Source organism: Dermacentor andersoni, chromosome 9 (assembly GCF_023375885.2).
Source record: "Dermacentor andersoni chromosome 9, qqDerAnde1_hic_scaffold, whole genome shotgun sequence".
NCBI lineage: Eukaryota > Metazoa > Arthropoda > Arachnida > Ixodida > Ixodidae > Dermacentor > Dermacentor andersoni.
This window is the reverse complement of record NC_092822.1, coordinates 140,626,293-140,645,612: the sequence shown is the minus strand read 5'-3', so window position 1 is coordinate 140,645,612 and position 19,320 is coordinate 140,626,293. Positions and strand designations below refer to the sequence as shown.

Here is a 19,320-nt window from a genome sequence, read left to right as displayed (position 1 = left end):
TTACATTGCTTAACCATATCATAATGATTTAATAATTACATTACAGTTACATAATTACACCCATATGACACTGAACAAATTTCTGTTTATGGTTCACAATGCAATCAGGTGGCTTTCCGGAGCAATGGATCGTTAGCTTGCATAGTCTGGACAGCTTCAGACAAGTGGAAAATATGACCTTAACATTCTACCATTGCACTACTATGTTAAGGTTGTGCGAAAATTGATGAATATGGAATTACCGCCACTCCTTCTGTCTTCTTTGGTTCTTCGAGTTGATGCTGGCAGGAAGACTTTTCTAATCCTTTTACTTCTGCCTCAGCCACTAAAGCTAAAATGTGGTCCAGGTAGTCAGAAGCCTTCAGGTAATCAACTTGCTCTGAAAAACACTGCTGTGCGAGGTGAGGGCATGATTTCTTTAGAACGTTCCTAAAACACAGATTTGCGATGCATCTTTTGAGGAGATTCAAATGAGCCAACACATAAGGCAGAATGGTTTTGCTTGATCTTCAGTGGTAGCCCCAGCACCTTTGCTGTTTTTGAAAAGTGACATTCAAATTAAAAACTTAATGGGTCCATTTAATGAAGTTTGTGAGTCACTTGCAATGGTTCCAAGCTCTGCTGAAAGGTTGTCAAGGTTTTGTTTACACCAAATTGTAAGCCAGCCAAACTTTTGCCAAAAAATAATAAAAGTGATCGACAAACCTAAATTTTTACAAACATTGGAGCCTTCAAACTTATTGTAATGGCGTGCATCAGCCTGGATTAAAAATAATTAACTTAAGACAGGGGCTAGGCAGGATCCAATACAAATGCCGCTTTCCTGTAGGTAGAAACACCCATCTCTTTGTAAATAAGCGGAACACAGGTCAAGTGAAATTAGCTTCAAAAAGCTCGCAATTGGAACACCTGTTGCATTCTGAAACATGATGGACCCAAATCTGTCGATGCTTGCCTCAATGCACTTTAGCAAGTCTTGCTGATAGCAAAGATTCTTGATGTTAACAGAAAGGGTATTTGGACCCTCATCAGAGTGCCTACTTGGAAACCCAACTAGCTCCTTGCAATTCTTGACGTCAAAAGGATCGTTAAACTCCAGAAGGTTGAGTTTATCTTGCAGGAAAAGGGCTAAGATTCTTTAGCCAAGCATCTTTCTCGGATACAATAACTCTACCCGCCGTGGTTGCTCAGTGGGTATGGTGTTGGGCTGCTGAGCACGAGGTCACGGGATCGAATCCCGGTCACGGCGGCCGCATTTCGATGGGGGCAAAATGCGAAAACACCCGTGTGCTTAGATTTAGGCGCACGTTAAAGAACCCCAGGTGGTTGAAATTTCCGGCGTCCTCCACTATGGTGTGCCTCATAATCAGAAAGTGGTTTTGGCACAGAAAAACCACCATAATTTAATTTTTTTTTACAATAACTCTTAAAGGGCAACTTATTTTGTGAGCTTGCGCACTAAAGAATACACCTAAAGGACTGTTCTTACACTGCCCTATGCTTTTAGCAAGCCTCGATAGGTTAAGTTGTTGCAAAGCCTCTTAGCATTGCTTTTAACTTTCCCCAGAGAAACCTCCTCATAAATGTCGAAATGAACAGCAAAGCCTTGTGTGCTTTCTCTCAATACAAACTTAGAGGGAGAACAGCGAAGACCCCTTTTTTGATGGAGGATAACAAATGCAAAGAACTGTCTTTTAGGTAACAGGCCACTCCAGGAATAGGCTCGTATAGTACTCAGCAAGGGCTTAAACTTTTGCCCCACGAACAACACAATAAATGAATTCGAGCTTCACAAGGACCTCTCAGAATTCTCCCGACGAATGCGTATCCGACACTTTTTTGCAGACACACCAGACACCGGGACGACACCACTTAGAGCCCAATCCACTTGGACTCCCGAACCAGAACAAGCCATAGAACTTGACATATACCTTAAAACTATCACTAAAGAAATTATAAGCCAATCCAAGACATCTAAGCGACCTAAAAACATAACTGCGTCGGAGAGTCATATCATTTCAAATCTGAGCTGCCGGAATGACATTGTTATTAAGGAAGCAGATAAGGGTGGAAGTATAGTTATTTGGCCAATAGAAAAATACAAGCACGAGGCTTACAGACAACTAAACGACCCAGAACATTACCGCAAACTAGATAACGATCCGACATTTTCCTACACAGTGACAATTACCAACAGGCTGAAATCACTTTTGGCTGATGAATTGATAACACCATCAGAATACAAATTTCTTAAACCAAGCAACAAAACTGCCGGACGTTTTTACCTCCTTCCGAAAATTCATAAAATTCCATCCGCTGAACTATACGCTGCTATTATCCCAGGCTGTCCGATAGTATCAAACAACAACACCCCGACAGAGAGCATCTCCACATTCCTTAACCACTACCTTGGTGACTTGCCAAAAGCACTTCCGTCATTTGTACAAGATACGCCCCACCTGCTGAGAATTATAGAAGACATTAATACTAAAGGCATACTACCCCACAACACAATTCTCGCAACACTAGACGTCACGGCGCTGTACACCAACATTCCAATCCCTGATGGTTTATCTTCGATAAAACAAACGCTGTCTAAACACAGTGCACAACACTCTACTGAAGTCTACCTGTCTCTCCTTGAATTAGTTCTCACACATAACTACTTCGAATTTGAAGAGAGTTACTACCTACAGATACATGGTACAAGCATGGGTACGCCTTTTGCACCAACCTACGCGAACATATTTATGGGGATTCTAGAAACAGATTTCCTATCGCGCTGCACTACCAAGCCCCACACATACCTACGATACATAGACGACATACTCATAATCTGGGGACATGGTCAAGACAGTCTAGATAAATATGTAGCCTTTCTAAATTCTGTTCACCCAACAACAGTATTCACATCAGAATCCTCAACTGAGCGCATAAACTTTCTGGACACAACAATATACATTGACAATGGTGAACTAAAGACAACGCTGTATAGGAAACCTTTCGACAAACTACAGTACCTAGAATATACCAGCCACCATCCCAGACATTGCAAACAAGGCATCTTTAAAGGCCAAGCCACATGACTACGTCGCATTTGCGTTGAAAACCAAGACTACATAGATAGACTCGATCACCTTAAAGAAACGCTATCAAACAGGAACCACCCAAACAGTGACCTTCAAACAGCTTACATCGCTGCAACCAAACTTGATCGAGCCGAGGTCCTCAAGCCCCGCCCGAGGATCACAAGAACAACAACGCCTCTTCTTACTACTAAATTCTCAAACGCACTCCCAAACGTGAATAACATCCTAAGTAAATACTACCCGATTCTCACCAGCAACCAGAAACTTAAGAAGATTTTTCCCGACCCTCCCAGAGTGGCCTACAGATGCAACACTAATTTTAAAGATGTTCTTGTGCACGCCAAACTACAGAAAAAGAAGAAGTTGGGAACCAATCCCTGTGGCCGCCCCAGGTGCTCTACATGCAAACACATTCAATCTACTACTACAGTAAAAAGTACAGCGTCGAATTACACACACAAGGTAACTTCGGCTTTCACCTGCACATCAAGCAACGTAGTCTACTGTCTAGAATGCGCCGCTTGTAGCAAACAATACATAGGTGAGACTGGACAACAAATTAATACAAGACTCAATGGTCACCGCGCGGACACAAAACACAATTTACCCAAAGCAGTAGCCAGCCACTTTAATGAACATGGACATATGTTTGACAAAGCAAGGCTCTATATACTACAAACAAATTTCCGTTCCCCTCGCGAAAGGAAGTATACGGAATCATACCTCATACACAAGTTTAATTGCCTACACCCGACAGGAATTAATTTGGCACGCGGCAACTTAGAATCTTTAAAAGCTGTAACTTAAATCTGAAACTCTCATATCATCAACCAATACACAAAACACATTAGGCCACCAGCCAACTTTAATTCTTAACCTCACCTACTCTTCCATTTCGAAAAAATTTTTTCCTGCCTACTACTTAATTTAATGTACTCTTTCAGGTTTTTACGTCTATACCAACTGTACGATCCCCTTCTTCCATGTACACTTGCCCCCTTCTGCGCGCGTCACCCTCCTGTTTGTTATACCGGTTTCGGCCCCCCTCCCCCTCTCCCTTCCCCCCCCCTTTTTTTTTATCTTTTTTTTTTCTTGAAATCCCCTCGACAACACATTCCGAAGTCAATAACCCTTTTTCGGCGCCTCAACCCAGAGTATCGCCATCTCTGGATGCCGCCGTAACGACACCTACGTTAAGCGCGTGAGGCAGTGCCCCTTGAAAGACCATGCCACCGCCTTTCAGTCACCCCATACATTGCACCGCAGACTCCTCGTCGCCACCTTAACTATTTCAAAATTACTCGACGTATTACTACTATGCTACTCAAGTCACTTTCAACTCATGTTTTTTTCTTTTTTTTTGTCTGGGTTTTCTCCTTTCTCCTTTTTTTCTTTTGTATTACTCGCGCGCTGACCGCTTGACCGGCCGTTTTAATGCCTCAAAAACATGCCGCCAACGACTCCCCCTGAATACCTCCTAACCTTTCGCATCCCCAACACGCTCCCAAGCCCCCGTATTTCTTAAAGATTTCCCTTTTCTCTTTCTTTTTCTTTCACTCCCCCCTTTTTTTGTCTGTCTTGGTGCTGCCCTGGTTTCCCCCCTTTTTTATTTTTTATTTCCTTTTTTTCTGCTTCTATTTCTTTTCTTTTCTCCCGCGTGCCCACTCTCACGCTCTTGTCCCCTCGTCTTGAGAATGAAGCTCACAGACGTCGGACGACAGCGCTTGTTTCCTCTTGTAGTCTCTCTCTTTAAAACCAGCCGCCAGCGACAACACCCGCACGTGACGTCACTGCACTAACCCTTTAAAGCTAACACGCCGAGGATGACGAGGCCGCCTTTGACGAAGATAGGTCCTCCTATCGAAACGTTGGCCAGCCTGTCTGAGGCACTTCATCCCTGTTTACAAACTTTATACCACAGTGTGCTATTCCATCTGTAAGCCCCTTTCTTGTTTTTGGACTTGCCTTTAGCTTGAAATTTAGCGCACCACACCCTCGGTCATCACCTCACCCACCCGCCTATATACGTTATGCTAACGGCATAGGCACTAAGCAACCACAGCGGGTAATCCGCACCTGTTCTGCAGTTGTCATTTTATCTCCTATCAAATTTTATCATATAGCCTAAGATTTGAAATTGTGCCACACTGACGTTATCTATGCTGCCTTCCCTCGGAAGTACTTTTGTGAGAGTTTGAAACTTGGCACGTTCAAATAATGTGCGCACCCCCAATCCTTACTTTATTACTGGCAAGGCTGCCAAGATGCAAACCACAGATAAAAATGCGTGAAAGAATGTTCTTTCAGTGCAACTTCAGTTGCCCAAAGCAATATAGCACATCAACTCAAGAGTAACAATTATTGTCCCTCGCTGTTCAAGTAAACTTGCAGACAGATATAGTTGGCGACAGTTAACATCTGGATCGGTGAACAGGCGGTAGTTTTTTCTTTGCATTTCCTTCACAATGGCATTAGCAGGAAAATGATTGGTTATTGGAGACGTGGGTAAGTGCTAAAAATGGCCTCACCTCCAAATTGCCCCCAAAGGCCAAGGTGAGGGCTGACATTAATGCCCGAAATACGGTGATCATGAGTCTTCTTGTATGAGTTCCCAAGTGGTGTGAAGCACGGGTAGCCTCACAGGAATGCTGGACCATAAGACGGACTCCGATGCCACGCACAAACTGTGCAGGATTCCAGTTTTGTCCTTATGGTGAACTGGAAAGCTTGCACCTTGTTTGGGACAGCTCACTCTATTGCAGGCATTCTACTAGAAGTTCCACTAGCAACTGCCATGAGAAATGCAACAAGGCATCCTGAAGGATTTTTATAGATGACCCTCTTAAATTTAATACTTCCTGAAGGCTGCCAGAGCACTCCGCCAGGAATTCCTTTTTCTCAGCCTGCTCTCCACATTTTTCCGAACGGGCGGTCGCTGGCTATCAGCAGACAACAAGACAAGCAATGTGTGCGGCCAACTTTAGGGAAGTATCACAGTGCAAGCACTCAAGGGCTGTTCCGTCCATCCTTCCATTGCAATGGTGTTCAGCTCACCCACCCTCAAGGAGTAGAATATGCCTCCTCATAATCCAACTGCTTCTCTGCTCAGAAATAATGCACTTTGCTACCATGTGAAGTGTACCCATTGTAACCAACAGTATCTTTCTACACATCTGTTATGCACAGTCATAGGTTAGGAATTGCACACTCTTGAATTCACATCCTGTGTATATGCTGTAACGACTCTCCTGTTTTATCTACACCATCATCATAAGCCTATCTTATGCCTGAACGAAAAAACCAGTCAAAAACACAAAGGACAAGAGGAGAGGTTAACACCACAACGACTGGACTATCAAATGAGGTTTGTTAGAATCGGTGTTGTCCCAGCAAGGCCAGCAGAGCATGCGCAACTGCATCATCGCTAATCACATAGCATGAAAAGACAAGAAACGCTTCTATTGTGACCGACCTAAATATTCAAATTCTTTTTCAAGTAAGCGCACCGAGGTTGTACTAACGCAGTCATCACCTAATAAACTGATGTAGTACGCTTCCAAGATTTCTCGCACTTCTTTGCCCTTGCCCCTACCAAGAATCGTCACATTGCTGAACAAAGGGTAACAACCACACTCATTGCAATGGCGAGGCAAGTTTGCACCGTTATCTGACCCCAGGGAGGAGTGGTGCTCACGCAGGCGGTCATTAATACATCGACCGGTTTGGCCTATGTAAAATCTTTCGCACGTGAGAGGGAACTTATAGACAACCCCTGCAGTACATGCCGTAAAACGGTTTTCATGCTGCGTTGTGCAAACGTGGTTCCTTGCCCTGCCTGGAGAAATGCGCGAGCACAGACCCGAAAGCTTACAAGGGGCAGAAAACACAACACTTACTCCGTGCTTGGCGGCAACCTTCTTGACGTTGTGGCTCACTTTATGCACATACGGCATAACTTCAAGTTTCCTACGTTCAGTTGCCCCACCATCTACCAGCTTCGTACGTTCCTTCTTTAGCCTCTGAAGCAGCGATTCAGCCACCGCTTTCAAAAGAGCCGGAGGGAACCCTGCGGCTTCTAAACGTTGGGATTGTGCATCAAAGCTGCTTTTAATGGCGTGGTGACAGCTTCTTTCAAGTGCATTGCGGAAACAATTGATTGCAATCCCGCTTTTTACAATCTTTGAATGTGTAGATCCAAATGGTAAAAGAGCTTTCTTGCCCCTAGGTGAAAACATCCAGCACAAATGCCCGTCCAGTGGGCATTTGTCCAGTCGTTGTGGTGTGAACCTCTCCTCTTGTCCTTTGTGTTTTTGACTGGTTTTTTCGTTCAAGTATGTACCAACTGGCCCAGATTTCAACCCTTCTGCAAACTATTTTATGCCCACTGCCGGACGAAGGCCTCTCCCTGCAATCTCCAATTGCCCCAACTGATTCCAGACAGCACCTGCGAATTTCTTAATTTCATCACCCAACCTAGTCTTCTGCCATCCTCGACTGCGCCTCCCTTCTCTTGGCACCCATTCTGTAACTCTTCTGAATTGTTGCTGAATAGAACAATGTCATCGGCAAACCGAAGGTTGCCGAGATATTCGCCGTCGACCCTTACTCCTAGCCTTGAATAGTCCTTCCAAGCACGCAGTGAATAGCTCATGAGAGTGGCTTGTTGGGCTAGTTGGTACATGGTTATACTAGGAGAATTCCAGCCAACTTGAGAGCGGCCACCTTCCTGTCTCTTTGTCTATGTTTTCTTTTTCTACTCTCAAGTTTGCTGGCATTCTCCTAGTATACCCAGTGAATAGCATTGGGGAGATTGTGTACCCGTCTGAACCCTTTCTTTATAGGTGTCTTCCTGCTTTTCTTGTGTAGAATTAAGGTAGCTGTAGAACCTCTCTAGATATTTTCCAAGCTATTTACGTAAGCATTCTGTACTCCTTGATTATGTAATGCCTCTATGACTGCTGGTATCGCTACTGAATCAAATGCCTTTTTGTGATCTATAAAAGCCATATAGAGAGGCTTATTGTACTCTGCGGATTTTCAGTAACCTGATCGACATGGATGTGATCCATTGTAGAGTACCCTTCCTGAAGGCAGCCTGATCCCTTGGTTGACTAAAGTCTAGTGTTGCCCTTATTCTATTGGAGATTTTTTTGGTGAATATTTTATATAATACTGGGAGTAAGCTAATGGGCCTATAATTTTTCAATTCTTTAACGTCTCCCTTTTTGTGAATTAGTATAATTTTTGCATTCCTCCAGTTTTCTGGCACACTTGCAGCCTATCGATAGACATTTTGTATAAAGAGCCGCCAGTTTTCCAAGCAATGTCTCCTCCATCTTTGATTAAATTGATTGCTATTCCATCTTCTCCTGCTGCTCTTCCTCGTTTTCATGTCTTGTGAGGGCCTTCTGACCTCATCGCTAGTTATAGGAGTAGTTTCTGTATCCTCTTCATTACTTTTCCTAATGGAGGTATCCCGTCTCCTCTGGGTTCTGTACAGGTCAGTATAGAATTCTTCTGCTTCTTTTACTGTATCTTCAAGACTGCTGATGATATTACCCTGCTTTTCTTTCAGTGCATACAAATTGCTTTGTCTGATGCCAAGTTTTCTTCTCACTGATTTTAGGCTGCATCCACCTTTTACTGCTTTTCCTCAGTCTTTCTCACATTATAATTTCAAATATCCCTTATTTCTTGCTGATTAGTTTTGACAGCTCTGCGAATTCTATCTGGTCTCTTGAGTTTGACACTTTCATTCTTTGTCTTTTCTTTATTAGGTCCATTCTTACTTGGGAGAACTTACCTACTGGTTTCCTTGGTGCGTTGCCTCTCACTTAAATTGCTGCTTCTGAAGCCAGCCTAGTTATGGTTTCATTCATTACCTCTATATCACCTTCATCTCTCTGTTCTAAGGCTGCATAAATTGTTTGCAAGTACCAGCCTGAATTGGTCCACTTTTATCCTTACTGCACATAGGTTGGCCAGTTTCTTCTTGACCAATATTTTACTCTTTCTCTCTTCAAACTGAGGTGAATCCTACCCCTCCCTAACCCATGATCACTGCACTTTACCCTACCTAACATACCTAACACTTCTACATTCTGCACTATGCTGAGATTGGCAGAAAGTATGAAATCAATTTCATTTCTTGTTTCTTGTTACAAAGGGCTCTTGTGTTCTTGTTAACAAAGGCTTTACAAGATATTGCATGTAAAACCAAATACAATGACACGAATGTCGATCATAAGCAATAGAGCATCAACTAAAGTCAAACGTTGGTGAAATTTAAAATGTGCATGCATGGGTCATCAGGTTTGCAATTGATATCGTAAATGAAACGGTAGCAGCCAGTGCGGTTTGCAGCGATGAGAATAAATGAAGGAATACAACAGCCGCATGATCACGTATACTCAGTAGATGTAGATGTAGACCACACAAGAGCACAAATAGCTGCCCCCCTGCAGCTAACACACTTGTCGCACGACAGGGATCCTGTGCGACATATCGTTTTTGTTTAACCTGCATTTTCCTAGCGTGTAAGCTTTGCACCGTCGAGTACAGCAACGAGGGAAGGTCCCTGCGCGTTGGTCGCGCTGGATGAATGCGCATCTCAAAGAAACGTAGCATTTAAGAAAGGCGCCGCAGGACTCGCACAACCAACAAGGCGTCCCTTGCTCTGCCAGCAGCACTGCACGAACTGCACGAAGTGTGGCATGAGAATTCACCACAACTTGTGAGGCGCGCTACCGACCAACGCTAGTGATGTGTGATGAGCTGTCGCGTAACATAACACCGTCTGCGCTGTTTTCTAAGCCTAGAAGAAGTACTCACCAAACTTGTCCGTAAGCGCCGACGCCGATGGGCGAAAGGTTGTTGTAGCGGACGGGAACCTCCCATACCGTCTTGTTCAGCTCGACTCGGTGGAATCCGCTCCTCATGCTTCAATCTTTTTTTTTTTTTCCAAGCTAAGAAAAACCGCGCATGAGGATCAGCGGAACACACTACGGGCACACAGTACTAGCTTACAGAGCATCGAGGCTTGGGCACAGCGACTGTAGGGGTGCGATCGCGCAAATAGGATCACGAAACTGCTCGACGTCTGTTTATGGTGGCTATAAGGGGGTAGTGTGACCATCTATGGTGTGACGGGCGGGAGCGGAGGGGTGCACATATTTGTGATGAAAGATGGCGGCCCCAGTAGATGGCGCTGGCTGCGCGACAGGTGCCAGCGGGGCTGGCCGGTTTCGCGTTGGACCGCGTGTTTTTACCTTGTTTCCAATAATTACACGCCGCGTCCGTGTTAACAGGACATGAACTAGTCATGTTGTTAGTTCGTTTAAAAGCGCGCGTTTGAAATTTTAAATGGTGCTATTTAGCATAAACGAAAACCACAATATGTTAACAGACGCAGCTGGCAACCGGCGTTTAGTTTATAATGAAATGTTTCTCAGCATTGACCTGATTTGACATGTTTCGCCAACTTCATGTGAATTAATCCATTTACGTGAGCGCAGTTAAACTATGTCTTCAGTGTTTGTTTCTTAATGGGCCTTTTTTGGAGTGTAAACTGCTTAATATTTCCTCTTATAAGAAGCAATGGTTCGCGTGTCTATTTTTCGCTCTCGAAGGTTTTGTTCAGTGTTGAAATAATTTAAATTTAATTTTCTCTTTTCTTTTTCCTTGGAGAGCTTATATTTTTAGAGTAGAAATGGCAATGCTGTAGTCAGGGCTCTGTCGCACCGAACATTTTCATTCATTTTTTTAACTGTTTCACTCCCGTTCCGTCGCTTTCGTGAAAATTGATTCTGCAGCAGTTTTCTCAAGTATTTGCAATGAATGCAGGGGCCGTTACTTTCACATACGTAAGTGCACTTGATGGAAAGGTAGCACCCAGCAAACGATATATATCTTCCTTGCTCCTCTGGTTTCACGCCGCAGCCTCCACACAATATAAGTGCATGTGTGCTGTGGAGCACTGACTGCGCTTCCTCCGGCGAAGAAACAGTGCACTGTGAGCACAATTGGCCCCTGAGGAATACAGAGCAACACAACGACTCCGGTTGGTTGCTTTCCGACTTGAATTTCACTAACTTCGGCACCAAGATGTGGTCAACCTGCTCGCCCTCGAGCTCACTGGTTCCGAAAAACACACTGTAACGTTCACTTCGAAACGTTACCTTATTCCATGTTGCATCAGGTAGGCAGACATTATGACATGCACGCTCAAGTTGCACGGCGTGCTGTTTATCTGAGGCAATGATATCTGGTATATCTGGCCCCTGGCGTAGCTGCGTGTGCGCTACGGTGTCTTCTTGCTGGGCGTCTTGCCTGTTGATTGCGTTCAGCTTTTGCCGTTTTGCAGCAGGTCCAAGCTGCTCGCATATATTTCTCTCTTTCCTTTTCATCGCAGCTTCGTGAAATACTTACGTGCCTCAGGGAACACAGTGGGCACGGCGTCTTCTTTCAGACGCGGACGATCGCGCGGCAATGCCACAACCTCACCGTTGACTGTGTGCCGGTAGGTCCTTTCGACGAACCTTTCGTCGAAGTGCCGTTCACAAACCACGCTGTCGTTGGTAAGCTCTTTTTCAGCCCGTTTAATATTTCAGGTCCACTGCTCCCTTCGCAAGACATCAGTTGGGGCTTTCAAACACAGAAAGCTTTTGCAAGAAAGATCGATACCCGCCTTTGCATCCAGGTATAAAGCACGTGCTTGAGCGGCTTGACGGCAGGGTTCATTACATCCAACAGTCTGAATCTGAAGAGTCCATTCCTCGTGTGGCAACGCGACGACCCAACACTGCAGACAAATTTCACAGACGACGACGGAGGCGACAGCGAAGCGTCAACGCAGCCGGCGAAGCCTTGTCAGTGCGGGGCCGTCGCAAGCGTGGCACCTTTGAACACAGCAGTGCCCCTAGCGGTGGCTAAATTTTCACCGCGTTCCGCGCGCTCCTCCTCCACGGCGCGGATGAGGCGCCCGCCACACTACCCCCCTCTAGCCACCATAGTCTGTTGGAGCAGTGTTGCCAGATGGTGAAGAGTGACATCGCCAAAACAGACGAACATTTCGAATAGTTAAAAAGTAGCCAACCATGACAAGACGTTCATTTGAGGGATCGAAGGAATTGAAGGAAAAGGAAGCGGGAGAATCACCCAGTGGAGCAGAATGGAGGGCGGACACGTTAACGTGGGGACCGCGGGAGACGCAGGTACAGAGGGTGGAGACGACAGGAGGCAGAGAAGGCGAGGAGGCAGGGAGGACCCAGCCAGACCCAGCGGACAGAGACAGGAGGGAGGCACGATTTGCTTGAAGACAGAAAGGTCTGGGTCGTTGGAAGATCCAGCGTATCGCGAATGCAATCAGCACTCCTCAGAACAGTTAAGTACGACAGACGGGTGAAGGTCGAATGCATGCCGGGTGCGGGATTCAAAGCTGTGGCGCCAAAAACAAACTGAAGAAAAATAGGGAGGGAATAAACCAAGTAATTTTGCATGCTGGGGTGAATGTCGTCCTGAAGAATAAGAGGTGAATGCTGGACAGACAGATTCAACAGGGAGTGTCGAAACTAAGGGCGACATCTGAGGCGGTGCACATTGTCCTGTGTACTGTGCCAGAGGTCAGGGGACTGGGCCCCTTCATTGAACAACAGAAAGTGACGGCCAAGGAGTTGGGGCGAGCCCTCAGGTGTGATGTGGTGGATGTGAACAGAATGATCGGGGGGAGAAACTTCCCCCCTTTCGGTCCGGGTGGCATTCACTATACACTACACCTGCGGCATGGCAGGTAGGAATGAGGGTGGGTCGTAGGGCTCAGGCTTTTTTGCAGGCACGCAGGGCAACCCTGCATGCCAAAACATAAAAGTTAAAGGACAGGGGGCGAGGGGAGGACAGGAGCACGGAGGAGGAAGAAGGCAGTGAATGTGTGGTTCGTCAACATGCAGGGGGGAAGAAATCGCATTAAAGCGCCCCTGAAACGGTTCGGACAAATTTTGTAGAAGCGTAGGCTACAGCTTAAGTAGAACATTCGCACCACAATTTAAGTGAAGCGTTATGTATTAATGGTGCTACAAGCGATTACTAGTTACCCTCCTCCCTAGCCATGCTTTTCCTCCTCAACTCGTTCGCCGAGCCATCGTGGCTAAGCTCCGCCTTCGCTGGTTCTGCGTCACGATGCGACGTCTCATCGTCCACTTCCGGTTGTTTTGGAGCCCGCCCCCGCCCCCGCGAAACCGCTCTGCTAGCCGCTTGGCCGTCGACCCCAAGCGAGAGCTATCAAAGCAGAGTACGTTGCGAGCATTAAAGCCCCTTTAGCGAGCATTCCGTCGCAGCGCCAAACGTGTCTGGTATTCCGTTAACTACACACTAGCGGAACGTTTCGACGGAACGGTGGAAGTATAAACTCAACCTGATGAAGGAACGTTAGCGTAGACGTACGTGAGCTGTCTGATCGGTCTCCGCGGTCCAGCCACCCGTTGGTGCAAAGCTTAACCAGCCAAAGAAAGAAGTGATATTGCTCAAACCTTAAGTGTAAAACATTTTAAACATTTACAAAAACAACGTGTTAACGATTACACTCCTGCAAAAAATTTACACCAACAGCAAAGAAGAATACATTTTGTTACTGCTACTGTCTGGTTGAGCTCTATGTCACCCGGTGGCTGCACCGTGCAGACCATTCACATTTGCGCTTCTGTTCATCCCATGAAACGACACGCAATGGGACACGGCCAGGCCCTGTTTCCTTTGCGCTTGCCCCAATACCGGACTCGCGAAACGCCATTGCGTTACTAATCTTCTGGTGCAAGGTGACGGCCGCAATCGCGCAAATCCTGGCGCCGATCGGATAGCGGCAGTCCGATGCGCTGCAGCCAGTCCGCTCGTGTACTGGATTGCAGAGGGACACGATGTCGCAGCTTGACATATTGCCAGTCGCTACGTTTGCAGTCCACAACGCAACAAAGTCGAATCATAGCGCTTGCGAAAAGACAGACCAACACTGACGGTGGAGCTTTCGTCAAAGACGGAGCACGTTGTAACACAAGCAGACGACACTTGTGTGCCGGAAGTGCTTAAAGGGACCCTGAAACGCTTTTGACGATTTTCTGCAAACGTACTGAGTCGTTAGAGTAGGTCCTTCTGATCATTAATTGACACATCTAAGTGCCCCACGTAAAGCGTGTAATTTATCATAAAGGTTTAAAAATGCACATCGCTGCCGATCGCAGCGCACTGCTCGGCGGAATTTTAAGCCGTCCCTACCCATATTGGGCGTCTTGCGCTGGAGTTTGAGGCATAGTAGCGGCGCCTGGTGGCGGCGCGGTAAACGACATCTGGGTCGTACCAGCTTGGGTCGTATTGAGCCCTGGCTGTGGCGAAGCACGTTTCTAGGCCGAGTTTTGCGTCGATTCGCACTTTTTTCTGCCCTGTTGCGAGTGCGAAAAGGCTCGTCACTTCTCACAGACCACGCCGACCACGCTGCGAGCTCGCCGCAGCCTATAATTTAACGAAAACGGACTCTCCGTGTGCCGTGGTGCGTAATGCTGGGAGCAGAAGGAATCGGTGATGCCGATCCGGAGAGACCTAGCCCAGCCTCGAAAAGGCGTCACCGTCATTACTTCTGCGTCGTGGGCTGCCATGAACAAGAAGGCCTGAATCCCAACATCAGATTCTACCGTTTTCCTTCAAGGCCTCACGAGGTGGAGCGACGGGCGCGCTGCATAGTTGCAGTTCGTCGCGCTGAGTAAGCGAAACTTCGCGCCGTGCTGACTGCTTCGCCTGTCTTGAAGCTTGCTTGATTATCTGCGTTCTAAATTTCGGTCTTTTGCACCTACAGTCCCGACAGCAGACCGACATAGCAGCAGGCATGGCTGGTAATTCACGATTCGAGACCCGGCCACAGCGATTAATTAACAATTCGACCGATGCGAAGTGGTGAAGTGACCAGGTGTGTGCAAATGACCACAAATGGTCGGGTTGATTCGGTGACAATTCACTACTCCACTACGAGCAGCACAAGTTAGAGAGTTAAATGTGCTCATACTTGACCTCAAGCCAGCATGTTGAGGCAGCGCAGCAAGGTAGTATTCATTACAGCAGATCGATGTTCGAGCGCTGTCATTAAAAGCTGCATCAAGCGAGCTGCGCAAGAGCTCGCGCTGCAGCGCGATTCGCACGTACGTGCGAGCTCATATGCATTGCATCAGTTTTTACCATTTACTAAAAGGGACAGATGGCCACTACTACAACGCACGCATAACTACTTGTTTAGCGGCATGCAGTCAACAAAGATTGCAGGAGGCCCGCCGTTTCGCGGCATGTCGAAAGAGCGCTGCCGTCGCGGCGCGTACGATCGTGCGCTCGAGCAGTTCGTACATCGCGACGCGATGTACGAACTCGAGCAGTTCCGTACACATGATGTCTGCTTATCGCTGCTGTGGATTCATTTATAGCAAGCATTTCATCGCGTTTGTGTGCCTGAATCTAGTAGCGTGCAAACCTTACCTGAAGTTCCACTTCGTACGCGACTCGCTTCACTTGCGATTGACACCGCGCTAAAACTTCGCCGCTTGATTCTTGAACGGCGTACATGTATTCGGCACTGCATAATTTCTTGCCTTTACGCAGCGTGCCACCCTTGAAAAAATCTTCGGCGCCCGATATTTGCTGCAGGCCGTGATACAACACAACCGAAAGTGGCGGGTCCATATTGTAAACGTGCTTTCCGAAGCAGACGACCGAGCTTGGTACGACCCATTTTCGGACAGAGGGCGCTTTTTATCACCTTTTTCGCAGCGCCCCCTGGGCAATGCAAGAGCCCCTTAGGGTGGCTAGAAGGGGAAGTGTGAATACCGGCGGCGCTTTCCTTCGGGCGCGCGTGACCCCCTTGCGCACCGATGCCACCAGGGGGAACGTGGCGCTGCCGTTCGCGGCGTGGTATGAAGAACGGCTGAGGTATATGGAGGAAAGTAAATGGGCTGGGAGAGTGTTCAGGTATCTGTACAGGCAAAACATTGATTCACAGTGGAGGAAAAGAACTAGGAAGCTTACCAGCAAGTATAGGGTGGGCAACACAGCAACAAAGAAGGTCAAGCGGAAAGTCAGAGAGGCTGAATTAATCTCATGGGTGGCGGCAATGGAAAAGAAACCTGCCATGAGTAACTACTTAAGAGGAAAAAACGAAATTAGGAAAGAAACCATTTATGATAACTCAAAGGGAAGCTCATTACTTTTCGAAGCGAGATCGGGATGCCTTAGAACACGCACCTATAAAGCGAGATATAAGAAGGAAGAATATTAAGAAGCATGTGCTTGCTGCGGTAAAGCTAGGGAAACGACGGAGCATACTTTATTAGAATGTGAAGAGGTGTACCCAGCGGTCGATTTAGGCACCACTGGCCTCCTTGAAGCCCTTGGGTTCAGCGGGAGCAGTGGTAAAGCAAACAGGTCCGCAATAGACATCAGTAAGATGCGATTGGAGGATTGGTGGAAGAAAAGTAGGAAAACGACAAAAGACGGAGACGTACAAAAGCACAGTTCGCAATAGGGGATCAGAAAATTTGGACGTGGTAGTTCATAGTGTTTTTTTTTCTTCATTGGTTAACCTAGGTAGGATATTGGGCAGCATACACTCTTAGGCAAAGTTACACCCTTTGGCTTGCCCCTTCTGCCACACAACAACAATCGTTATCTGCCTTGACGCGTTTCCTCTCTTTAACGCTGCGAGCCCGGAACTTTCCAGTAACGAACGGCACGCGCGTTATCAGAAGGGGCACTCCAAAACTGTTCTATGCTGATAACGCGCGTGCCGTTCGTTACTGGAAAGTACCGGGCTCGCAGCGTTAAAGAAAGGAAACGCATCAAGGCAGATAACGATTATTGTTGTGTGGCAGAAGGGGCAAGCCAAAGGGTGTAACTTTGCCTAAGAGTGTAGTAGCAAGAGCTTGGTGGCGCAAGCCACCGCCCCGTTCGAAAAGGGACGCTCATAGAATCCATCCATCCACCCATGGTATTACGGCGTGGTTCGGTGGTACTCCCGCGCTGGCCTGCACCTCCGCTGTCAGTTGGTCTCGTCGCCTGCTTTGGAGTGTTCCTCGCGACATTCCGTCATTTGAGGGCGAGATTCTGTGGACCACCAAAGCTATGTTGAGCACCGCAGCGACGCACGGCTAGTTTATTATATTGCAGTTTATGTGGCGAGAAGGCGTGTTTTGTCCGCACATTGTGAAGACTGCGAAGCACCATGTCTTAGTGATAAAAGCAATATCCCCAGAGAGCTTCCATCAGAGGCATCCAAAAAGTGGGACCATGGGGGCCTTTTATATCCCTCAGAATCGTTCTATAAGCGGGAAAATGCCCTTGAAAACAAACTCGCTCGTTTATTCAGTGTAACACGCTTGCATGCCAAAGCTGTGGCCGAGATTTTGCAGTGAATTGGTGAAATACCAAAGATTGGTTGCCTAGACCATTCTGCTACCCTGACAGCCTCAGTTATACGTTTTTATTGCCTCACAAGGATTCACTTTTTGCTTAAAGTTGCCAATCAGCAATGCAGTGAGAAGAAACGGAAAACACTAAAACCATGTGTCTTGTAAATCTTTTTTCTTCACTTGTAAGTAAACGATTTCATGACCAGATCTGTTGCTTCACTGTCTGCAATCATAGTAGATTGCTTATATGAGCGTCAAAATGACATGCTACAGGTCTGCAAGCGCAGACAAAATGTGGTTTGTAAATACGTCCAGACGTTATCAGGTAATGTCTGCAGTTTACAGGTCCTACGGCACGCATAGGTTGAGTGACTGCTGATCTCGAGGACGACGGTCGCATTTTCAGTGAGGCGATATGCAAGGCGCCCGTGTGCCGTATGATGTCAGTGCGCGTTAAAGAACCCGAAGTGGTCGAAATTATTTCGAAGCCCCCACTAGCCCCTAACACCGAAAGCCGCACAGACAAAACGCCTTTGAATCTCGATACAGTGCGAACTGGGCCCGTAAAATTTCACAGAAGTAATGATGTGGGCAGACATAACATTGTTTTCATGATAAAGATTCATTCTTTGACGCTCGCAGAAAGCGCGCGATACCCGAAACGGGCTCACTTTCACTTCGGTGGTAGCGATGCAGCAGGCGCGAGGCTGGGGAGGCGCTCATTTCGGCAGCGTGCTTACCCATGGATGGATGGATGGATGTTATGAGCGTCCCCTTTGGAACGGGGCGGTGGGTTGCGCCACCAAGCTCTTGCTACTATGCTGCCTAATATCCTACCTAGGTTAACCAATGAAAAAAGAAAAAAAAACACTATGAACTACCGCGTCTAAACTTTCTGATCCCCTATTGCGAATTGTGCTTTTGTACGTCTCCGTCTTTTGTCGTTTCCCTACTTTTCTTCCACCAATCCTCCAATCGCCTCTTACTAATGTCTATTGCGGACCTGTTTGCTTTACCACTGTTCCCGCTGAACCCAAGGGCTTCAAGGAGGCCAGTGGTGCCTAAATCGACCGCTGGGTAGACGTCTTCACACTCTAATAAAATATGCTCCGTCGTTTCCCTAGCTTTACCGCAGCAAGCACATGCTTCTTCTTCCTTCTTATATCTCGCTTTATAGGTGCGTGTTCCAAGGCATCCCGATCTCGCTTCGAAAAGTAATGAGCTTCCCTTTGAGTTATCATAAATGGTTTCTTTCCTGATTACGTTTTTTCCTCTTAAGTAGTTACTCATGGCAGGTTTCTTTTCCATTGCCGCCACCCATGAGATTAATTCAGCCTCTCTGACTTTCCGCTTGACCTTCCTTGTTGCTGTGTTACCCACCCTATACTTGCTGGTAAGCTTCCTAGTTCTTTTCCTCCACTGTGAATCAATGTTTTGCCTGTACAGATACCTGAACACTCTCCCAGCCCATTAACTTTTTTCCATATTCCTCAGCCGTTCTTCATACTCAATTTTACTGCGAGCTTCCCTCACTTCAAAACTAGTCCAGCCCATATCCCCCTGCACAGCTTCATTTGTAGTCTTCCCGTGAGCGCCCAATGCGAGGCGACCCACTGACCTTTGGTTCCCGTCGAGTCCTGATTGCACCCCTGATTTAAAGCAAACAACCGCATTTCCAAAAGTAAGTCCTGGAACCATTACCCCTTTCCACATACCTCGGAGGACCTCGTACCTATTGTATCCCCATAGCGCTCTGTGCTTCATTATGGCTGCATTTCTCTTCCCCTTGACTGTTATGGTTT

General features: G+C 46.8%; 1 protein-coding gene across 7 annotated transcripts in view; it reads right to left on the bottom strand.

Annotated features, from left to right (window-relative positions):
* Window positions 1-10,215, bottom strand: part of p38b (p38b MAP kinase) — a 457,389-nt gene extending 447,174 nt beyond the window's left edge. For 2 of the 7 annotated variants that reach the window (XM_050177282.3, XM_050177283.3), the window contains exon 1: window positions 9,921-10,213. In XM_050177282.3, coding sequence (XP_050033239.1) covers window positions 9,921-10,027 — 107 coding nt within the window. In that variant the 5' untranslated portion in view covers window positions 10,028-10,213. Of the gene's footprint in view, window positions 1-9,920 lie in introns of all 7 variants that reach the window. The other 5 variants (XM_050177285.3, XM_072284306.1, XM_050177284.3 and 2 more) reach the window with 4 other exon arrangements.
* Between the last annotated feature and the right edge of the window lie 9,105 nt (window positions 10,216-19,320).